This window comes from Athene noctua, chromosome 5 (genome assembly GCF_965140245.1).
Source record: "Athene noctua chromosome 5, bAthNoc1.hap1.1, whole genome shotgun sequence".
Taxonomy (NCBI): domain Eukaryota; kingdom Metazoa; phylum Chordata; class Aves; order Strigiformes; family Strigidae; genus Athene; species Athene noctua.
In genome coordinates, this window is record NC_134041.1 from 7,229,157 (window position 1) to 7,253,534 (window position 24,378).

The 24,378-nt window shown below is 39.7% G+C and overlaps 2 protein-coding genes across 3 annotated transcripts in view; one reads left to right on the top strand and one right to left on the bottom strand.

Annotated features, from left to right (window-relative positions):
- Nucleotides 1–309: 309 nt before the first annotated feature.
- GPX7 (glutathione peroxidase 7) lies at nt 310–10,185 on the bottom strand. The gene is made up of 3 exons (XM_074908099.1): nt 9,970–10,185; nt 2,817–3,078; nt 310–921 (listed from the first exon to the last, which is right to left on the bottom strand). Exons 1-3 carry the CDS (start codon nt 10,174–10,176, stop codon nt 758–760), a joined length of 633 nt encoding a protein of 210 aa, XP_074764200.1. The 5' UTR covers nt 10,177–10,185; the 3' UTR covers nt 310–757.
- A 3,480-nt stretch (nt 10,186–13,665) lies between these two features.
- Nucleotides 13,666–24,378, top strand: part of TUT4 (terminal uridylyl transferase 4) — a 49,509-nt gene continuing 38,796 nt past the window's right edge. For both annotated transcript variants that reach the window (XM_074906199.1, XM_074906200.1), the window contains exons 1-2: nt 13,666–13,782; nt 22,236–22,911. In XM_074906199.1, coding sequence (XP_074762300.1) covers nt 22,350–22,911 — 562 coding nt within the window. In that variant the 5' untranslated portion in view covers nt 13,666–13,782; nt 22,236–22,349. The remainder of the gene's footprint in view (nt 13,783–22,235; nt 22,912–24,378) is intronic.

Sequence of the window (24,378 nt, forward strand, 5' to 3'; positions counted from 1 at the left end):
AATTCTAAGGCAAAATGCTAACAGAAGAAAGAAATAAACATTTCATATAGGCTTTGGTCCTGTAGATATTCAGCTGGGTATTTAAATATCACCTGATAATCTTTACTGGGGGAAAAATGCAGAAATTCTTGTCATGGCTTTTGGAGAATTTTTAGAGAGGCTTTGTCTTCATATTTCTTTCATTTGAGTTTTATAGATCTGTTTTCCCCATGCCATTCTTAACTGACTTTCTAGACAGATGAAATTAAGTATGTTTGGCCTTGGTAACTAGAAAGACATATATCTATGTAGTCTGCCTGGTTTGAAGGTATCTGGTTTGGTCCTCTTCCTAGCACACGCCTTAAGTCAATCACGCACACTTTTTACTCTTTATTTTTTCATTCATGATCAAAATATGACAGCAGAATTGTAGATATCAATGAGATCCCAGTCAGGAAATTCTTGTTACTCTGACCCTTCTTCCTACAGGTACACAAACTGACTTCCTATAGTGTTATGAACAATTAATAATTTGAATTGGGAAAGAAACAATTGCTGATGAGTTCTTCTTTCCCAGAAAGGTCAAACTGAATTCAGTTGGAGAAAAAAATTAAATTACTTTGACCATGCTAACTTGCTGGTTTCTACATACTTAGGATGGTGAATATAGATTACCTAATTTCCCTTCCCCATATACTCTCTTTTGGAATGTGAAAAGACAGAAGTCCAGCCCTAATCCTCAGTAAAGATATAATTGGCATGCTGGGATTTTTGAAAGTCATAATTCATCTTTCTTCTTCAGGATGATTTTCCTTACAAGTTCTGTAACATAAGGTCTTATTTCTTCAATAGAGACAGTAGAGTCCCAGGCCTTTACTACTTTCCCATTGGGGTCCACCAGGTATTTCCAGAAGTTCCAGGTTGGTTCTTCTCCTGTAGAATCTATGGGCAAAGAAAAAGTGGAAACTTATAAAAGAAAACCATGTTAGCAAATTTCTGACATTTGTTCATGTCAATTTGATGAATACCCTATCAGAAGAAGAAGGAATGTAAAATTAAGGAGGAGTTCAGACTGAATGATAAGATAAATTTTCTGACAGATTGGAAGCTTTAACTAGACAGTAGTCCCCTGAAGACTAATGGGAACAGCCAAGCTTGAGCCAGACAGACACTATAATTGGTGTTAAACTGTGTGTATGAATATGTGTGTGTCTCTGTGCTATATAGATAAATCTGAAACAGTTGAACATTGATAGGAAAATGGAATTTGGTGTAACAATATAGCTGTATCAGGACTGATTATTTGCTTGCTTATCCAGAATTTTTCCTCCAAAAGCATCCAATATCATGTGCTTCAGAAGAATATTTCAAGAAATGCTACATGAAAAAATAACAAAGTAAATTGTTCCAGGAGGTTTCCTCGTAGTCCTTATCTACTACAGTTTTTCCCTGCATGACCACAGACTCATTTTATATGAGTTGCATTCTTATCCTTTACTGTTCTGCCACATGACTAACAAAATTTCCAGGATTTTCAATCAGACCAGGAGCCTCATTCCACTAACAGCACAAGTACAGATACTACAGTCAAATCAACATCTTTTTGCATTGATTATACCTTGGGCAAAATCTCATAAGGAATCAAAAGATATTTCAAAGTATCAAGACACAGCCAGACCCACAGTGTTGAGTATCTTGTCATTATGCTGAATAAACACACTGCCTCCAGCAGCCTCCCTTTGCGTGTGGACCAACAGAGAGACAGAAGCTTTGCAAGTTTCTTGTGACATGTCTGCAGTAACAACCCGGCTGGGCAAAACAGAAATGGAAGGATGTGAAGAGTATAAAAGGGAAGTTTGGCTAGCAGAAAGATCCATTACAGACACCTGAAAGGAGGTGTGCTTGGAGTAGTCAAAAATAATACTACCTACACTCCTTTAAATTCAGTAATATGTGGGAGAACAGTGTGGTGCTGGAGAGAAGCAACGATATGGTCCTTGCAGAACACAGCTTGGGTGATACCATGTCATATTGGGCTTTATGATATATTATTGCAGGAAGACATTTTCTTCCCATTGGATAAAGACTGACATTTTAGTTTAGCATTTAAATGGTATTCAGAGCATTTGTTCAGTGCAAGAAAAGTAGTGCCTTGATAGAGAAAGTAGTGCCTTGATAAAGAATATCCTTCTTTGCACTGTATTTCGGCACCTGTCTACTAAGCACCAGCAAAACCTCTTCAGGTCTCAGTGCTAGCTAGAATGCAGATTAGAACTGGAGGAACTGTACAGTATGGCTATTCTGATGCTTGGCAAGGAATGAGGAAGGGAGTGTTCAAGGACATCTCTTAGTGCCTGGTTTCACCTTTTTGATTGTTGAAGTAAATTATGTAGGTGCTTTGCCTCCACTTATCCTACAGCTCTTGAGATGAATCTTATAAATCCAACCTGCAGCAATCATGTCACAGGAGAAGCACTTACTAGACTGCAAAGTGGCAAAAGGAAGATCAGGTGTTGTACACATACAGGACAATATTTCAAGACCCATGTTCCACGTGGAGGTTGATTAGAGTAGCTTTTACAGGGCATTTGTTATTGTAGTGTCCTCACCTCTGAAGATCTTTTTAGAAGGTTAGACAAAGGTGTCAGGGGTGACAGAGAAATTCTGCCTTGTGAAGGAGGATGAGCTACATGACTTCTGACCTCTTTGAGCCTGACAATTATGTGCTGTGATTCTGTGAACACAGTCACAGATACCGTTTTTTGTGTCAGATGGTATTTTGTGTCAGGGGAATTCTACACTGGGGAAACAACCCTTCAATGTTCCAGATTACTCACCAATTAAGTACTTGAAGGCAGGAATTGCACCAGCTCCACTGACTGCAATTTTGCTGAACATAGGAAAGGAGGCACCGTAAGTCTTTCGTGCAAAACTCTCGATTTCTTTGTTAGTGTCTGGTTCTTGCTGCCCAAACTGATTGCATGGGAATGCCAGCACGTTGAAATGATATGGGCCGAGGTCTCTCTGTAACTGTTGTAAGGCCTTGTAGTGGCTATCTGTATACCCACACTCGCTCGCAACGTTGACAACAAGTGACACCTGAAGAATAAGAGAGATTAAAAAATGTGCTGCACATGTCAGTTTTCCAACAAGTAGGCTGGGATGCAGATTATTTTCAAAAAATGAGAATGTCTAGAGAACTGTGACTGAACACTTATGTTTAAACTACATCAAGTTCTGTTCACAACCAGATTTCGTATTTCTTTTATGTATTCCCATATGGCAACCATGAAGATAATCAATAAACTGCTAAGCAATCTTAATTCTCAGTTTACAGGGCATCCATGTTTCTCCATTCTGCCTTTTGGAGAGTTACTGAGCATATTTAAGAAATGACCATCCAGCTAAGGTATACCAAGATGCTTGAAAGAAGATTGCAAGTTAAGGTATTTTTGGTAGTTCATTTATCTGTAGTGAAGCATCTGTTCTGTGGCATCTTTTTTTGAACAGAATTAGCACTCATACAGAACTGCCTGATCCATTTATCATTGCTGATGCAGATGTCTTGATATAGAAGTTAACAGAAGCAATTACAGGGGTTTGGGTTGGTCTATGCAGTATGGACTGTAAAATTTCCCCCCATGTCTAGAGTAAGTCTACTTAGTTGGGACAAAATGACAGCAGATTTTGCATAAAGGTTTACTACCTCAATTAGAGATTCCTAGAAGTGAAGACTGTGCCCACTATCCTTTAAAGAGTTATTCCTGTAGTTGATCATCTTTGATGTTGTGTGCATTGTGTCATTCAGACATTGCCACCAGGCATGTATCTGCCTGTGCAGATCCAGCAGAGAGGAAGATGCCAAATACAGATGAACACCACAGGAAAATAAAGGCATGTGTAAGGAGAATACATGGTTGAATAGATTCTACCAATAATTTGTTGGGGAAATTAAGTGACCTAACCCTGAGCTGACACATATTACACAGTTTCTCAAGGCCATGAAGAGCCTTCCATTGGGTTTTGACATATTTTATCCTTAAATAACTTCTAGATTTTATTTTTAGACTTACAGTTTTTATTATTCTTATGAACTTTTTGAGTTACCACTCATTCTACATAAATTGAGTCCATTCTAATGTTTTCTTGAGAGTGGATTAAAGCTGAATATCATAGATCCTTTAGATACAACATGATTTTATTGATAAAAATAGTATTGTGCACTTCATAGTGATGTTTCTTTTACACATAATTACATTCTATTCCTTTTTCCAGACCAATTTGTAAAAGTCATAAGGTAATATTATAATACTAAAAATGTTTCTACCAACCTAGATTAAAATCAGGCATAGTGAAGAAAAAGCATTATGATTTGGGAACTGAAATTCTATCTGGTCTACGCTGAATCCAGTGGGTTTCCACAGATTATACATCAGATCAGAAGCTGGTCCTTCATTCTCAAATTTAAAAAAACCTTTTAATTCAATCAAAATAGCTAACTCATTCCTCAGTGCTAGTACAACAGTAGCTATTCACACTGGATCTTTCTACAAGGGTTTGGAAGTTTCATAGAAGCTGGCACGCTAGTTTCATTGTTGTCAGTGTGAGACAAAGGCCCAGTGCTGCAAGAGGAAAGCCTGAAGCTTGGACACGTTAATTGACCTGATCAAGTTACACAGCAAGTAGCTGCAGGGCAAGAAAAGGAAGTAAAAAATCCTGACTCCAGGTCTCATACTCGTGTGTCTGTGACCACTGGCTTTGCTCCATTTAAACTTTGGATTCTAATGTTACTATTGTTCCATATTCCTATCTGAATGTTTTTATACAATATACAAAAGTATATAGGAAATATGAATAGAGTGCATCAAATAAACTATAATAAATGAAAAATCTATTATTACATGTGTATAGCATTTTAAGGCCAGAAAACAAACTGTGAATAAAAGCCCACAATCTGGGTAAGGTATGGGATAATAGGATGAAACCCCTAGAAGGGGTAGGAATGAGTAAAGAAAAAGCTAAGGGGATGTTGGTGTTTATCATTTCTTCCATTAAACATTAACACTTACTCTGTATTTTGTACCTTCTATAGGTATATGGCTATATTTAAAGTGGTTTTGGAGCGGCACTGTTTTCCCTGGAAGACAGGTAATCTTATAAAGCTGAAGTTGATGTCATCTTCTTTGGGGTGTATGTGTCAACAGAATACAATCTAAGTAATCCCTGTACACTTGCATATGAAATATGATCTGGAGCCATCTAGCAAACTTCCAAAGCATCACATTCACTCAGACTACATTTACAAGCTCTACCTGAAATTTTAAATTAAATCTCCTAAAACATCCAAAGATACGGCTTATAATTAGGGGGTGGTGTTTTTTTCGGAGAAAAGGTAGTAATTTTATGATGCATTCCTGTTGCAGACTGTCAGCATTTCAAATAGAATTTATATATTGGATGTTAAAAATAACTATTGGCAGTTCTGTTCTTTTTAAATAATCTGTATATACCAAGCATAGTGACCACTGTAGTTTAGTATGACTGAAGTAAAGATAAATTGTAACACTAGGAGTTGAGGTCACATGTGGTTCTTTCATATGAAATTCTAGAGGGTTTTTTAAGTACAGTTTAAGACTCAGCATTCTTATGATGGAGAAGTAGGCATAGACCTTTCTGTATTCATAGCTATTAGTATTTTATCCCAAATACAATGGTAATGTAAGAATTTATTGTTGGAGGTTTGGGGGAAATAAGGTTGCGTAGGTATTATGTTCACATTATAGCAGATAAGGAAGATGACTTGCCAATGAACTTCTGCTTGGTTTTGAAGTTAGGAGGGCTTGAAAGAATTCACTCACAAAGAAACAACAATTTTAATTTACAGCTGTGATTACTGGACATGGTGGTGCAAGGCGTGAGAGCTCACGCTGCAAATGGTGCAATCCTCCAAACGTTCTCCCACAAAATAGGAGGAAACTACATACAGCATTTCGTAGAATAGCAGATGCATTCTGCTTTTTTCCTTAGAAAAATTAATTCTATTACTGAACTCCATAATTTAATAGTGGAAACCTCCTAAAAGTATAAGTAATGCATATAATAAAAAAACTTTCAGGATTTATTATAATTTCATAAGGAATGTTTAAAATGATTTGTTTTAAAGTCTTTACCAAGTTATCTTTCAAGTGTCTGTTACCAGAAGTGATTAAATCTGGTGATATTTTTTTGGTCTGTATTTTATTTTTAATAAATAATAGTAATTCTTTTTGTTCTCATGAAGAGGCTGTACTTTGACTTCTTACAACTATTAGTGATTTAAATTAAGTTCAATATGCCTCTTGACTGATTTTAGGCTCTGAGAGTGCTAGTCAAGTACACCACCTAGTGTGCAGTGCAAACAATTCATCCTGGACCTTACAAAAATTGTTTCATTTAAACTGAATTCTGTATTAACTGTTGTCTAACCTCTTAATACTATCCTTCCCTTCCCTTTGCTTAGAAAACCCATGCATTCTAGTATTTATTTAACATTGCAAAAATAGTTCTGAGTTTATTTACACCAGTGTATCTCCTTGAGGAAAACATCCCTCAAGAGATGTATTAATCTGCTATCAGCTTCAATTAACCCTTTGTGGGGTTTTTAGCAGAGACAGTAGATACTAAGGTTTTTAGAGCTAGAGATTCTTCACTGAATCCATCTGACTGATGGAAGAACCAGCCACAAGTGTCAGATTACACCGAGCTGTTACCTTCATGGGAAAAAATAGCAATACTTTGTAGAGTAACTAAGCAGCCATACTCTGTATTTATATGCATTCAGTAATATTACAATCTCGGATTGCAGAGAGCTGTGATGCAAAGTGCCTAGCATTACTTTCAATAGTAAAATAATACTTTACGTTGTTACAGTGCCTAATGCTTTTACATTATTATAGTACCTTTGGTTTGAGATTTCCAAAGACTGCTTAATTACACCTCAGCACACTGTACTTAGCTGTGTGGTAGGTAGGCAGGCAGCTACTATGTAGAGAGGTATAAACACAGCATGGAACAGTTGATACCTGGGAGTTCTGACTCCCAGATAGATACTATTTTTGGTAAGAATACTGCCTGTTACAGCAGAAAACTAATCTTATTTGATTCTTTTCCAACCATGCATCACTACCCTTCATTTTTAACGTAGATGGGTCAACATCAGTATGGTAACCTGGAAAAATCACAGAACTATGGCCGCCTTGTGCAATACAGTAAAACAGACAGCTTTTTGATCTGTTTCACTTGTGGTATCCTTTTTTCAGTTGGAATAGTCCTCCCTTTCTTTGCTTTCAGGTAGATGTAATATGATACCTGATTTTGTAGCATGTATGCCAAATTTTTAGCATTCTGGCAATATTTCTTATGCCTCCATAAAAAGGGAGTACTCCCTCACATATTTTTGGTATTTTTGTTAAAGTGGAGGATGAGTAATGTCTGTGCACATTTATTCCAGAAAAAAAGAAGTCAGTTTCCTAATTTTTTCATTTTTATTATCTCAGAATTGTTAGTACATTTCTTATTTACTATATAATGGAGGATACTTGTGACTTGTATCAAGACGCACTTGAATGGAAATTGAGTTAGTATCAATCAGTCATTTTTTTCCTACTAAGAAAAAATGTTTAAATGATCTGAATACAAAATAATTTATATTAATAATGAGTTATTGAAGAAAGATTCTGAAAGTCATGAATTGCACTGATTGTTTATAATTAGCATGGCTCTTGTGTTTTTAGTATAATCAGAATTATTTTTTTTTATTAATACTCTAGAACCTTCTGGATTTTTTCAATTCCCAATTAGTTTCTTAAGTACCAATTAAGTAATTATTTAATTAAACTAGCAGGCTTGTTCCAGGGGCTAACTAGTGACTCACTTTCTCTAAAACACCAGCAGCACATACGTAGTACTTACATACTATTTGCTTTCTTTAAATAGCTTTAAAAAATTATGATAAACCTACAACTTAAGATTACTTATCTAACTGCAGATTTAATCAGGTTTATTTTAAGAAACAAACGAGTTTTTATTAACTTTTCTCTACCTTGATACTGAGTTCTGACAACATAGTGACAGAAAGGGATGTGTTTCATTGCTATAATTTTCTTTAAAATTGTGCCCGTGCATTATTAAACAGCTAGGCTGATCATTAATAGACTTTCTGATACAGAAGCTGTTCATCACTTTTTTGGAATAAACTATTCTGGATGGCCTAGCAGAGATGAGGGAGTACCATTCACTGATGGCATTATCTTTTCCAAGGCACGGCTCTAGAGCTCTCCCCTTGTGAAAGCAGTCACGCCTGGAGCATGGCCTGCTATCGGAGCACTGCTGGAGATACAGACATGCTCCCCTGCGCTGCTGTGTTCATGAGATACCAGGGCAGGCTCTGCAGCTTGTTATGGAGGGGATGAACACCCACAGCCCTCTGCAGGGTGGCTGTAAGGAATTGCTCTGAGTTCCCCCTTTACTCCTTTCCATGTGGATTCTGGCCCTGAGGTAGAGAAGCTACCAGTGGTAATTGCTTATTCAGACAGATTTGCAGATGACCTGCAGACAAAACATGCCCCAGTAACAGGATTTATTGACAGAGCTTTTGGAAGAAACTCCTAAAAAAAAGCAAATATTGCTTAATATTAAATAGGTTCTATGTTTTTTCCAATATAGGTATTTTGAGAGTGCATTGGACCAGTTCTGCTCTATCTGAATTGTGAATGGATAGGGAGGAGGACTTTGACCAGGTAAGATTCAGACCTCTCATTTGGTCCAAATCCACCAGTATCCCTTTCTACTGAGCTCAGGAAAATGGACATCTTCTCCCATATACCTTCTCTGTCTTCCTGACAATGTTTTAGTGACCTGCTGATGTAGATTAGTGAGCTCAAACACCCAAGAAGGGGAAAAAGGAAGGTGGACACACAAAGGTGGAGACTAACAGTGAAAGCAAGAAGTGGTGCCTGCCTTTCTGGGCAGCTGCTAAGCTACTGGACTGCCTGGCACTGCCACAGATGATGTGTCACTTGAGCACTAAGGGTGTCAGCTGTGGGCTTTATTCAAGCTTCTCTAATTTGTGCCTGTGTCTATGAGAGCTTATGGTATGACGCACTCATGTCCTAACTTCTTCCACAGGTACTGACCATCTTTCCTAGATGGTCAAATCACTAACAAAAAAAAATAAATCGGGTTACATTCAAGGAAATTTTTACTAAAATGGGAAGGAAAGCTGTGCTTAGAACTCCTTAATGTAATATGTAAATTTAAAAAACATCATAAAAGTATACGTGTGTCCACATGCTCATCTTCATACTGCTCTGTCACACTAAAAAGTGACACGGGGAGTAGCATGATGTTGCTACAATTTCCATATAAAGTGATATTTAAATAATTACTTTGACATATCTCTCACTTTTTTACTAATTATGGTGAAATCTATTAACTCCATCAGCCACTGACTAAATCTCATCTTTTTTCTTAATGCAGAACATTAAGAAGGGATGGGACTTAGGCAAAAATAATTTACTAAAAGGCATGCAGTTAAAAGGCAGAAATGAGCTCTAAAAGTAAGTTACACAAGGCTACAAACTTCCTGAGCTTCAAATTTAATAGGGACAACCCAGTGCAATCCATCCTGCTGAACGAAAGGCAGGCAGGCAGGCATTCCCTGCCTGCCACGTCTACAGGCAGCAGCCTGCACAAGGAAAAGACGCGGACACACACCGAGGTTAGACTGCAAACGTTTTATTTAAGGAGGCAAAGACCTACGGATCGGTATCAAAGGAAGCATGCAGGCGACACTCCAGAGCAGTTAAAGACGAGTCGTAAAGCCAAATCTATCTGCATGCGTGCACCAAGTTAATGTACAATCTCTCCACCCCCGCTTGGTTTCTGCAGACATGCAAGGACTGGCTGGTTAGGGAGTCTGGGCGAGAGCTGCCCATCTCCGTGCAGACTTACCGAGCCCCTGTATTTCTCCAGAGAGACTAGTTTGCCCCTGATGTTTACAACTTTGAAAGTGTAAAAATCAGGCTCTTTCTGCTGCGTAGCGGAGAATGCTAAGAGCAGGAGTGCTGCAATTGCAAGGAGCATGGCTAGAGGGATGAGGAGAACTTTGGGGAAGGAAGAGGAAGGTTTGTGCTCCACACTGCCCTCAGGATCTAGCATGCTGCACGGCCGCGCTGCAGAGCCGCTTGCCACGATAGGAAAGCGCTGCCGCAAAGAAAGGGACTGCTGCAAACCGGGCTTTTGCAACAGTCTGGTTTCTGCAGAGCTGTGTCCAGAGCAGACCTCGGGGAGATGTATTTCGGGAGGATTCAAATATACTAAAATGGAGGGTTTCATGGTGGCAGTGGTGTATTAAGTAAGGCCATTTATGGGTACGCTGGTTGGCTCCAGAACAGTAATGCCGTATGTGTCCCTGGGATACCAGTCAGATTTGGAGATTTGCTTTAACTACATCCTAGGAAAATAAGGGATAGAATTATTGTGATTTTTGATGGATTTGCAAGTGCCTTTTTTAGTACACTAACTATAGCACTTACTAATTACGGCGTAATGTCAAAGGATACTAGTGGCTTGGTTGCTAATGGTTACTGATGCAAGTGCTCTGAACAAGAGTCACCGCATACAGTCTGCAAAAACAGAATTACAAACATGCCGTGCACAGGATCGTGTGAAATGGAGCACCATTAGCCAGGCCTTCAGGAAATTTGTGTCTGCATGTACCTGGTTGGTGAGAAGTGACTGACCAGACCACTGGTCTTCAGTGTGATCTGGGAGAAATCACATTACCAAAGGGTTTTTAAGCAAGAAAGAGGCATTGAGCATCAGGAACTGAATCTGGTACCAAAGCTTTCAGATACACACAGCCAAAACACTGCTTCAGTGCACTGATGCCATTCTTGGGTTGTCTGCAAGAAAAAATAGTCATTTATACACTTTGCTACTACGTCTGCTGGAAGAAAAAGATTTTTATATATAAAGTAACAACAATAGAAAGCATTTGATGGTCAATGATTTCTTCTTGGACTGAGAAACTGGTCCTCCATGCCCATGATTCTGATAATTCTTTCTGGCAAAGAAAAGCAAAATGTAGTGACTTACAGAAAACAATTAAGTAACACATCCAAGGCATATTGGAAATCTATCTTCTGAAGAGCAAATTACATTTTATAATTTCACCTTATGATTTTATTTTTCTTTAACTGAGTTTCAGTAGATCTTTGACATCTTGATTAAATTTGGTTAGGTAATTTGAGCATAAATGCGGCATTACTGTAAGTGAAGAAGCCATGGATAACTAGTTGAAAATTTTAATTATAGTTTTTAAACATTTCAGATTTTTCATGTTTTTATGTATTTCAGCTTAAGTAGACATCCAGCATCAAGAAATAATGCAACATGCTACAAAAATGTATAGATGGCAAATCTTCTACCGTGCTGTCTATGAGGAAGATACACTGTGCTAATAATCTGAAGTTTTCATCTTCACAGATAAGTGCTCTCTTTGTGTATACTTTCCTGGCTGTAGTATTGACAAGAACCTTTCCTTTAGAGGACAGTCAAGTATGATTTCCTCATTTTATAAATAAATTATCTAAGAAGCTTTAGAGTTTCTTCAGACACTGCTGGAGACAGAGAAGAGGGCTTTAATATAGTATATACATCTAAATAAATTTTAAAAACCAATAAATCCTAAAAATAATTTAAAAAAATAATTCCAACAATTAGAATAATTCAACAGAAGCATTTTCTTGGACAGAAATGAAACAGAAATCTACAATATGCTTTTTCATTTTTTGAGGCATGATGTTATAGTATTTTGGGAATGGGACTAAAAATGAGGCATCATCCTGCAACATGAGACCAGCAAGGTTTTGCTCTGGAAAGGGACTTTATAAAATCTGCTTCCTACAGCTTTATGATTATTGTCTCTGATTTCTAGATAAAATTTAGTGGCTTTCAGAATTACATTTTCTCCTACAAATCGAGCCCAGAATCTGAAAGTTTTTGATCACTGGCACATAATTGGGAATTCTTTAAATAATGGCCAGCTGGCAGTAGAATTCAGCTTCCTCTTTTACTGCCATGTTTCTATATTGCTCCCTGCAATAAAACATTCTTTAACATCAGCAGAGAGGGAAGAATTGTTTCTGAATACACAGAGAGAGAGAGACTGTTGGCTTTATAATGATTCAAGTTTTCAGAGCCAAACTGCACTAACATTTCATATTCAAGCCTATCCAACTATTTGAAATAAATCTGATCTATTCTAATAAATTTCAACTTGCAGGAAAAATGCCAGTCAGGTTTGCAAACTGATGTGTGTTTGCTTGCTAGCATGTCTAAATGTTGATCTAGGAGGACTGTACCCAGTAGCAAGTATAATTTAGTTACTTTTGCAATTTACTCTTTGGCCTACTAAACCTAATAAAAATCTTTGTCAAATAGGACTGGACTGAAAGCACCACCCAGCTAACCTCAGCTGTCCCCAAACAGCATTGCAGCACCGTGATTTCTGGCACTGCTGACCTGGACTGGATTGGCCTGTGTTCCTAAAGGTGAAAGCGCTGCATCCCATTAGCAATACCCTGAGCTATCAAATCCTCATTTCATAAAATGTGAACTGCAAGCGAACTACAAAAAAAGCAGATTACCTCTAAGGATCGCACTGACTTCACAATACATTCAGAAGTACATCTTGCCAGTATTTATAAAATCCAGTACTATAGATTTTGCAACTTTTGTTTACCTCCACAGACTGAGGTAGTGTTTCCAGCACTAATATTCACGTTATTTTTAATACTTTCCTTTGAACACTTTCAGTAGTTCAACATTAATCTTTTATGTGCCTTGTTTTTCTGGAAAGGCCTCCTTTGCCTGGGCTAGGAGGTGCCAACAGCATGACATTTCACTGCCAAGAAGTGGTAGTACCGTACTGGATCACAGAGAGATTTGCCTTACACAAGCACTTGCCAGTTTCTTTAGGTCACCCTCCAGCACTGCCAAGAGCCAAGCGAGCCGGCTTTTCTCCCCTGGGACCACAAAACTGCCAGCAGACACGCTGCTCCAAGCCGGCGGCCCCAGCTGCAGCCGAGGCCAGCCTCATAGCCAAGGTCAGGGAGCCAGGAGCCACTTCTCCCCAGTGTCCCAGCTTCCCCCAGGCTGCTTTGTGTGGAGCACACCCGCCCTCCTCCGCCGAACGGCAGGGTCGGGAGCAGGAGGAGGGGGAGGAAGCCCTGAGAAAGTGTGTGTGTGTGGGAACAAGGCCCAGGCTGCAGCGTGGGGTTGACCCCTCAAGCGGGCCCTACCCCTGCCCACAGGGCCTGGGGCCTAGCGTGCGTGGGGATAGGCCTGGGATGAAAAATGGGGGAAAAAATGGGAAAACCTAGGGTGGCTGGGGGGGGAATTAAGGAAAAAAACCTGAGCTGCTTATTCCCACATCCCCGTTTCCTGCTGTGGCACTGGAGGAGGGAGGCCCTGAACGCGGGGGGAGATAAGCGGAGGCGCTGCCCAGCAGAGTTCCGAGGCGCAAGGGGGGCTCCCCCGGCGGCCGGGTCCAGGCCGGGCATAACCGTCTGTCCGCCCCGCGCCCGCCCGGCAGCGCCGCCCGCCCTCGAGGCTCTCCCTCCCGCCCTCGCCCCACAATGCATCGCGCGGCGCGGCTGACATGGCGGCCGGGCCGGACTGAGCCGCTGGCGTCAGGGCCTCCAGCCGCTGGAGCCGGGCATGGCGGGGGCACAGCCCCGGCACCCCTAGCGCCGCAGCCAGGTACCGGGCTCCAGGGGCCGGGGGGGCCCCGCCCAGCTTCGTGGGCCTCCCCCGAGGGGTGGGGGCGGCTGGGCGCGCTCTGCTCTCGTCCCCCCTGAGCGGGGCGGGGGGAGGCGGGCTCGGGGGTGGGGGGGGCCCTGCCCGCGCCGGCGCCCCCCGCCTCAGCCCGCGGCGCCCCGGCTCCGCCCTGCCCCGGCCCACCTGCCCGCGCCCCGCCTCGGCGGCCGGTCGCTGCCTCTCGACCCCGCGTCCGGGCAGGGTGGCGGCGCCGGGGCTGCCCGGTCATGCTGGGGGCGCCGGTCACGGCCCGGGGGGCGGCGGGGGGCAGCCCCAAGGTCAGCGGGGATCCGGGGCCGGCCCCACGGCCGCATCCAGGCGGGCGGCCGTCCTGAGGGCAGTGCCCGGCTGCGCGCCCGCCGGGTCTGCCGGGCGGGAGCTGGGTGCGTGCTGCTTGTTGTTCTCCCGCCCAGTGGAATTAAATCCTGAGGGGGAGCAGAGACCGTGGCAGTTGGTGAGGCCCCCCGGGGAAATGCCCCTCTGTCCCGGGCAGTCTTCAGCGGGCCGCCCCCCCTCTGCCGCATCTTGCCAAAGCGAGAGGGTCTTTTTGCGGGTTGTGATGTGCCTGAAATGACACACGGGCATCCCTTTGCCTGTGTTTTTGTGCTCTTTTGTTGGCTTATCTTGTGTACAGATACAGCTGAACGACTTTTCTGCTTTTGCAATATGTTGCAATTTGCCAGTTGGCTGAATGTGTCACATTACCTGAGGCCTTCTTGCTTTTAAGGTTGTTTCTGGGTATATCAAAGGAAGACGAGCTCGTAACATGGAGAGAAACAATATAATTAGGTTTAGGCTAAGGCAGGGATTAGCACATTAAAAAGATAGTTGTATCTAAGTATGGATCTAATAATTTCTTTTATATTCATGCCACCTCCACATCACTTGGCTTCCTGAGCACTGTGCCCTGGATTCAATAGTCATTGCCATTTGCTTGAAAATAGAGGATGCATGGTGTTTTTGTTTTTGTTTGACTTGTGCTCACAGTTGCAGTAGATGCTTTTTGGGTAGTCTGACCCCAGGTAGTTATGACATAATTATTTCCGTGACAAGAAAAGTAAACCAGACGTGGAAGTATGAATTACAGTATCTGGCAGAAGATGCTATAATAGGAGTGAGAGGTCTCCTTTACAAACAACAGTTTTCCAGTGAGCTTTTTAAACCATTTTTCCACTTAACTTTAGTGAAAATACCTTCATAAAGTTAATTTTGGGATGAAATTACCGTTTCCCAGAATATATGTATTGGGATGTGTTCCCAGAAGATACGTACAGAGGGATCAGAAAGTTCCTTCTGGTCTTGTTCAGAAGACATCTGGGACTTCTCTCATACCTTGGCTAACAGAAGAATGCCATTGGGGCACCTGCACGATGCGGTGCATTCACCTCGTTCTTCATCTGAAGGGAATTGCTGCTACAGGGAGAAAGAAAGGGGAGCAGGATTTCCCTGTGTCCTACTTGAAAGCAAGATATCCCTGGGGAGCTCCTCTTAAATGTCCCATGGATCTGCTTGTCAGAGTAATGGTTTTGGATCGTGTATTCATATTGATACCATAAAGCAGTTCAAAATTCTGCCCAGCTGAGAGTATACCCTGTTTGCTATAATGCTTGCTTCTGAAATTTTACAAAGCATTTCTACTAAATTCACTTTAGTTTTCTCCCTGTCTTAATTAAATGATGTAATACTGGTATTGACTTCTATTGAGAACTCAGAAAGAAGGAATCTGCAATTTGCTTAGTGGGTTAATTTGCAGAACGGAAGCAACCCGGGGGGAAGGCAACATTTCTAATGCTTTTGGCATGTTAAGACTATATTGTATATTGTTTGTTAGATTGTTTAATTGCACATAAATTATAATTAGTAACTCTCTTAACTTAGAAGTACTAAAAACTACCTAAAGTTAGTAACAGTGCATATGAATCTAACTTTTTTTTTAAAGAGATGCATGCATGCATGTATATGTACTCATATCCGTGTTTCACAGTTTTGGTTCTAATGTAGCAAATCTTGGGAAAAAAAGATGTTATTAGATTTTATTTCTTATTTCTGTTGATGTATGAAATACTATTTCCAGTGAGAAGTAACTTTCAGATTTTAGTTTTTGGTGTCAGCAAAGCTTGACTTGGGAGTCTGAAATCAATTTTGTGTTACAAACTGTTGTGACTCAGTCTGTGTGCCAACTGTATGGATGTATTCTTGACAACTTTTCTAAAGTAGTGGTTTTCAACATATTTCTTTCAGTAGTGGCAGTGCTGGATCGTGGTAAAGCAGACTTAAGGATACTGGTAGAAGATCCATTTGCTTTAGTTGTAATTTGTGAAGTAGTTTGTGATTGATATGGAGTAGTTCAAAGGCTGTCCCTTCCTCATGGATTAGAGTTTGGATGAAAGGATCAGTACTGCTTAAACACAAGATTCAGATAAACTTCTATGCCACAAATACATACTACTGTATTTTTATTTAGCGTAAGCACCAAGTATAAACGGAGGTTTAAGAATAAGGTGGATAAATTGAGTTTAAATGCATAGCTGCCATTTAAGCCAGTTTCCTGATTAGTCAGGCTTCTCTGGAAGCTAGTTTAGCCTCTGAAAGGCTTTAAACCTATGCAGTGCTGTACTGTGTTTTTCCAGCCTCTTCACCTGTAATGGTACAAATGTTGTGTTTGTTTTTTTTAAAGTTAGAGCTACCTTGGATCAGTTTCCTGATCTGGTTACAGCATGCAGCGACATTTGAGGCAGGTGGTACTCCGCTTCTGACTTCAGTGCTGGCTTCAATGGATTGTGAAATGTTTAAAGGACTATGACAGTAAAACCTAGGATCAGAACCAAAACTAAAGCATTAGGAATCTTTATATGAAATACAGAGGTGAGGGAAGCCATTGTAACTGAGCTACACAGCTGGTGTGACTGAGAGAGGATGGTGTTCCTAGTTTGGAAGGGGAGTCATCAGCACTAGTAGGTTCAGAAAGTGGCAGTTCGTGGTGTTTGGCGACATGCCTCTTTCTTACCTTCTCAGTGAGTCATACTGTGTTGTAGAAAAGACAGCGGGTGTCAATGCAGAGAGAAAATAACCTATAACAAGCACATCTTGTACAGATCTTCTATCCAGCATATTCTTCTCATTTAAGAATGTAATCGTAAGATATTTGCACCTACATATGTTACTCAGTTTTGCATCAAGCAAAGCCTTTCCTGTTACTTCAGTTACTTACTTTTGTAATTCAGGTATAATCCTGTTACAGTAACATATATGCTGTTTATCTAATGATCACTCCTTAGAAGTTTTCAGTCCTCCACTTTGCAAATACAACATTAGAGCTTCCTGATGAGTTATGTATCTTCACTAAGTCTAGACTGCTGGTTTTGTTTTATCCGTGTTTTGTGTGTTAAATTTTGTGTGCACTGCGTTGGCTTCCTTCTAGGTAGGTTTTGGTAGTATTATACTTACTAGCCTGTAGAAACAGGAAGATCTGAAACACTGTATAGCACTTATGTTTGTTACTAAGAATACCGATGGGTTTATTGCTGGTGGAGCCTGAGGAGCTTTAGTGGCCAGTAATCTCTGATAGTTTTAAGTAGTTTGGAAAAACATCAAGGATTGATAATAGTTTGTACTAAATTATGTCTATGTCATCATAAAACAAACATAGATCCGTGATAACTATTGGCATAGAGCATGGGAGAAGCCTGAATGATCTGTAGAAGTTCTCTGACACAAAAATGGGACTAAGGCTGTAAACAATCCAGAAAAGAGCCGCCCCCCCCCCCCCCCCCCCAGCACAGTAGGACTGTCTGTAGACATTACCTGTGCTGCAATCTGAGCAGAGTGCAGAAGACAGCCTTTCCTTTTGTTCCTGTCTATGGCTGTAACCTTTGTTTGCTGACTTTCCTTTTATTTTTGTTGAGGAAGTTCCTCTGGGCTGTATTGGTAATCAGGTGGGGGGAGGACTGAGGCTAATCACCCCACTTACTGTTGGAAGGCTGGCTGGGGAGATTTGAGCTTAAGGGACAATCATAATGGGGCAGATAAAAGCAGGTCTCAGATAAAATACAGGTCTCTATCTCAAAGGAGGGAGTGCGTTAGAGGGTGATAACAATTATGTTTGTAGTACTTTTTTCTGGTTGTATTTAGCCTAATATTCCTGGAGGAAACAAAGTTTATGAGGCTGTTCTCTTTCCTTTTAGTCCTATGCTCTTGTCGTTACTTTTGGATATTTCAGCCAGTTGGGACCAAATTTTAGAATATTTTTGAAGTAATGTCAAAAGATTGTTGAATTTCTGTATGTTTTCTGGAAAAATCATGCCTCAGTAGAGGAGGGGTGTCTGCTGAGAGGAAGGCAGGAGGAAGTTACGTTTCCTCATAGGGAGCAGTGTGTATGTTCCTTCAGCTACAGCATATCTCCTCTACTTGCCCAATGGGCTGTGAATCAAGAGCGTGACAGAGAAGCACAAAATGAATGTATAGGAAACCAGGTATAGTCAATTCTGCTGCTAATGAAATGATTAAAAAAGAAAGGCTTTGCAGAAGAGCAACTCAGAATGCAAGAGCTCACAGTTTAACTTGGCCTTCATTTTTGAAGAGGCCCTATTATGGTGAAGTCTGACCCAAAATGTATGCTTTTGAAGGAGTTAAATATGCTTGAACAGTTTGAGAGGAAGAGTAGAAGGACAAGTGGGTAGAAGTATCTTCTTGAAAGTGGAAGGTTTTTTTCCCTGTTTGGAAATAAACATTACCCTGAGTTTTTGCAATTCAAATGCAGAATTTTCTAAGGCTGGTCTGAGAGAAAGAGGAAACAAAAGAAACTGGCAGAAATGAAAGTGAAACAATCTCGTTCCTTCATTTTGTGAGCCTAAAATGAATTCTACAGTAGTGAAATCAAAGCTGATTTTAAACATTTTTAATTTGATTATTGTAGGTACATATAGGCTTAATAATTTGCTAGAGTTTGAGGTCAGATGGTATCTTGTCTGACCTCAAGCTGTTGTATTTCAGCCAGATTATTTTTCTACCAAGAGCCAAGAGTTGCTCTAGATTTCAGAGGAGCAACTGGCACTGTACGTTGAGAAAGCAGGGGAAACTGAGTCCCCCCTAACACCAGGATACTGAGTAAATGAAATAGCTGAAATTATTTCAACACGTTAATCGTATTCCACTTTGCAGACGCAGGTGAAAAACTGTTTTTGTTGCCAGCTTGCCTGGGAGAAAATTCTTCCTTGATTCAAGGTCTGGCAATTTGGTATGAGCCTGAGCTTGTGAATAAGACATGCCATCCAGGTTTCTAGAAAGATGCCACCTCAGCACTGATTCATTCCACTCCAGTGTTTTGTTTCCAACCATGTTATTGTTTTCGGAGGCACTCCTTTCCCTCCTCCCATTTCCCTCTCATATGTAGATGGCCAATGTCTGACAGAGGAGGAATGATCTTTTTGAGACTGCCTTTGGTTTAGTAGTGATCTCTTTCTTTTGTTTTTCATGTTAAGATTCATTATTTGGTTTATTTTGCAGTTCTTTGTGAGATGGTAATGTAGCTACTATTGAGTGTGTTACAGCACTTGAGATTATTTTTTGTTTGCTTTATCATTTCAGTATTAAAGAGCAAAAGAAAAAAAGCAAAAAAAAAACCCCCACAATTCCACCACTACTGTTACTGCACTTGCAGTTCAGATTCTTAACCTTTTTTATTTCTGTACAAAAGATTCTTGTCTTACAAAATATCATGACCTATCTTTATGCATATTTCTCAGGAATAAAGAATATATCTGCTTTTTAACCATAACTACCTGCATTTGATTACACTCACTCTCTTAATATGTAATGTTATCACAGTATTCAGTTTATTAGGTGGGTTATAGTTTTTACTAGCAGTTTCCTTAGTTGTTTTTTCCCCCGTCACATTTATCCATTTGATTAAATCTTATATATTCTCTTTGAATATATGTGTATTATATTGAATGGATGAGATCAAATCATTTGAGCCTACAGTAGAACTTTAATGGATTTTTTTTTTTTTAAACCTTCTTGCAAAATATGAATTAACAATTCAACACTTACAAAAATCAGAGCAAAATGAAGCCCCACTTTTCCTCCAATGCCAGAGTTTCATGGTAGCTTTAAGCTGGAACTGGTGCCAAGAAAAGTTGTCTCCACCCTACTAGTTGTTTGTTATTACCAGCTCCTGCTCCTCCTCCTCCCTTGTGCCAGCTTTATGTTAAGCTGGATTGGTTTTCTGGTTTTGGTCACTGCAGGACTGCACAGGGGAGGGAGCAGCCTGAGGAGTGGGAGTAAGTAGCTGGGGTTGGAGAAGGGGTGTTACTGCTCCTGTCAGAGTTGGTGCTGACCTATGCTGCTCTGCAGTGGACGTGGAAGTGTGGCCTCGATGTGTTCCAGTCCAGAGTTGAAGGGTCATGTAGGTATCAGAAATCAACCAGAAATGAAAGTGGAATTGATATGTGTGAGGTTTGGTTTTTTTTCCCCCTCTTCAGGTTGAGCATCTAAAACAAGGAATAGTTTAGAATTTGGAAAATCCTACTCTCCTTTCTCTTTTAGTTACATAAAATTCACAGTAGACTACAGTTTAAAGATAGCAATATCCTGTATGTGGCTATAACATCTCCCCAGCCTATAGAGCAGTGCTTTATACTGGTGGTCAGAGACTAGAATAATTTAAGCCAACCTCAGGGGACCCTGTGCTCTTCTTACCACCCTGAGGCTTGAGCAGCACTGGTACAGGTGGGTAGTTCCTGCTGCTGAGCTAGTAAGAATTGCTATAGGAAAGACTGATTACAATCCAAAGGCAAGTGCTATTTAATCTTTTCAATTTTTGGTCTTTGACTTTTGGTCTGGAATTAAGAGCCAGGTGTAATCAGAAAATAGTTGTAATAGTAACTAAATGTATTTGTGAGATAAAATACTTAGCCATTGGAATGAATTTAGGAATACGATTTTTTTTTTTCTTTTTCTGGTTTTATATTTTACTGCAGGCTGAGATGCTAATGTTAACTTCATGAAAATTCTTAGGGGTTTTGTTTGTTTGATTTTCATTTTTGAAAGCTACATATTTTCAATTATGTCTATAGCTCAGGATAATTTTTAGTATGTGCTTTGTGTCCTGAAGTATTGTCTGATTTGTGTCTCTTTAAAGTAAGAGAGAGATAGTAACTACATTATATAGCCTAGAAAAAAAAAATTACTGTCCTTTATACTGGTAATACTCAGAAAGTGTTTTTTTAGCCAGACATTTTAATGTGATCCTTCCTTCTGCTTATTATTTAAGTATAAAAGTACAGTGTAATACTTCTAATAGCTGTAATTAATTGACTTTTCTATTATTCCTTTTCTTCACTAAATAAGCTACTTATTTTGATGGGTTCTCTAAAACCCAGAAATTTCCATGGATTGTGCTTTTACTTACCAAATATGTAGCTGGACCAGAAAGAGAGAAACTGTGATCTCCATATCTTGCTATAGTTTTATAGAATTTATTTTCTTCTATGTCTAATACTTCATTCTAATAATTTTTAATTGCAATCTTGAGGTTATTAAAAAAAATAAATCAAAGCTCTTGTACGTATTCCCTCTTCTTTTTCTATATTGGTGAGAGTAATTCCTTACAAACAGACCCACTTACTCAGGCTTAGCTATCCATTGGAAAAACAGTTTTTGAGTTGTCTCCAGCATAAAGCTCAGATGACATACCACCTAAAGGACTGAGGTTTAGATAAAGTTAATCTGCAGCTAAACAAAATATTTACTATTGGTGGGTTTTTTGGCTAAGCAAAATCTTATTTAATGGATGGCAGTTAATTTATATAAGAATCGTATGTGTCAGAAATTTGCTTAAGTATCTGTGGATACAGGTGATAGGGTCAAGTTTATTATTAATACCTTGATCTGTATCTTTAAATACTTCTTAATCATTTAATAAAATGGAGTTTGCTTGCTGGAAACTGAATTAGTTTTCTGTAGTGGCTAATTTGAGCTGTATGTTTATTGAGTGGTATTTTTTAGATGTGTTAAATTTTTTTCTTTTTTTTTTTCCCAGTGTAGTTGCAGACATCTTGGTTCTTGGTTTTTTCAGAAAGCCAAAAATAGGAGGGAAAGAAAAAAGCAAGCTGTTGGCAGGTTTATCACTGAGTGTTTTTTACCATGTTCTGCCATTTTCTGTCTCTTCATATCCCCTCCTCTTTATATAGAAGTCAAGATGATCAAAATTTTCATGAGCTTTACTTTAATATGGAATGTATTATGAAAATTCACTTATGCCTGTGGGGGGAACATGCTTCCTAAAATAATTTGTAGTTACACTTCTCTTTAGAGAGGTTTATTTTAATGCGTTGTCTACACAGAGCTTTGATATTTTTCCTCTAGTTTAAAAATGTCTATCATTATTTCTTTAGTAGACAATCAGCTACGATCCTTGCCTGCACAGTGGATTTAAAATCAACTGCAAATTACTGAAGAATTGCACTTCAAGTGGTCTCAAGAGACAGGAGAAGCAGGTCTTCACTATAATGGAAGAGGCCAAGAGCTCAAAGAATGGAAATCATGACCCAAGGAAGTCTGTCCGTCTTGTCTGTGAGGAGGGCAAAGCAGTCAAAGTTACAAATAATCAAAATTATAAACATAATAGAAATGACAAATCTGTGAAGGATGTTGGGAGAAGTTCTCCAAGTGGGAATAGCAGCAAAAAAAGTAAACAAAATGATGTTTGTTCTGAAAAACAAGGAGAAAATAAATCATGCAAAGTAAATAGTTGTATTCCTGGAACTAAAGATATGGGGTCAAATGTTCAGGATCGAAGTCATGGAAAAGCAAAAAAATTTTCTAATTTATCAGCAGCAGTGGAAAACCTGAAACAGACAAAAGCTCAACCAGTGGCAGAAAACTTTCCAGGCTCCCCTGTTTCAGGGAATGGGGTCAGTACAGAAAGTTTAACAGCTACACAGAAAGGGAAACTGCTGTTGGAAAATCCTCTGGGTGTTCGTACTTTGAAGACTAGTGTTGATCAGACTGGTGACCCTGGTAAGACTGCTTCAGATCAAAGAAGAATGGAACATAAGCCTGATGACTTAAGTGAGTATTATTCAATACTGCTTTATTAAATTTTCTTCTGGTAAAATTGTTAACATTCTGAAATGGGCTTTGAAATGTTCCTATTTGCATATTTTTTCACATATAGTAAGTTGCTGATTGCATTTAGAGAGAAGATACTATTAATACAAGCATATTACTTAGAGAATAAGAGATTATGTTAATAACTTGACTTTTTTCTCATGCCTAAGACTTAAACATCTTTGCAAGGTACTTACAGTGTGTGTGGGTTTGTGAGTATAGTGTCTTTGGGGGGGGGGACACCCCTTCACAATATCATAGCTGTCTTTTCCGTAAATGGCAATTACTGCTTTTCAGAAAGATTGGGGGGAATAAAATCTACCATAAAAGGTTTTTTTGTAGGTGTGGGGGAAAATATTTACCTTTTTTTCTGTGGCTGTTATGCTCTTTTTATTACTGAAAATGTTTAAAATATGTTTCAGCAGGTGACTGATTTAGGGAGCTCTGGAATATGTAGCATCCATCAGTGGTTACCCTTATGAGTATTCAGTTCTTATACATATTTTTCAATTTCAGAATTAAATATGTGGATCAGACTTTGTCTCACTGCAGGTTAACTCCTTAGTTCAGGATTTGTCACAATTTTTTGGAATGCATTTTTTTTGTTTAAATAAAAATGCTGTTTTAAGACAGCATGTCAGTGCAGACCTTCTGTTTGAAGTATTTCCCACTACTGCAACAGCTACAGCAGTTGTATGGCAATACTAGGGAAATATTAAAGTGCCTTTTTTTTTTTTAGCTATCTTAATAAAATTTAACAGGAAAACCAAGTTGAAATGGCAGCATCCTGTGATCAGTCAGCTCTTTGTAGACCACCATCATGTACTGTAGGGACCATCTGTCACTGAGAAACCAGGACTTGAAAACTTGCTCTGTTTTGATTCCTAGCTAGTCTAGGGGCACAGATCTTATTTGAAAGGAAAGAAAAAGTTTAACAAAGAACCCCTAACCAAATAAACCTCACTTTTTCTGATGTAAAAACTACTGGAATAATGTAAGATGTAGATGTTTGTGCAGATTAGTGGACTATGAACAATGCATAGGCATCTGGAGGAACTGGCCTTTCAGAACTGACCGGCGTGTTTGTGAGTAGCAGCGTTCCAGAGCGCTGTGGTTGCTGGCCGTGGGCGGCGAGGTGTCACGGTGTGTTCAGATGTAACTCCAGCAGCCTTCTAAATCACGAGGTTGAAATGCCTGATGACTGGCTCTGTAAGATCATTTGGGTGAATGTCTTTAAGGCAGTTCTGTGACTCTTTCATTAACAAAATGTGTTGTGTAAAAAAAAAATTAAGCCTAATATTTCTTATTTCTGTTGTAGTAGAGCATCGGGATCTTGCGTACTCAGTTCTGCATAACAAAAAACCCCCTTTGTTGCCTTGGAAAAACTTAATAGAGACTGTGAAGTTATGAATGAAACACAGAATGAAT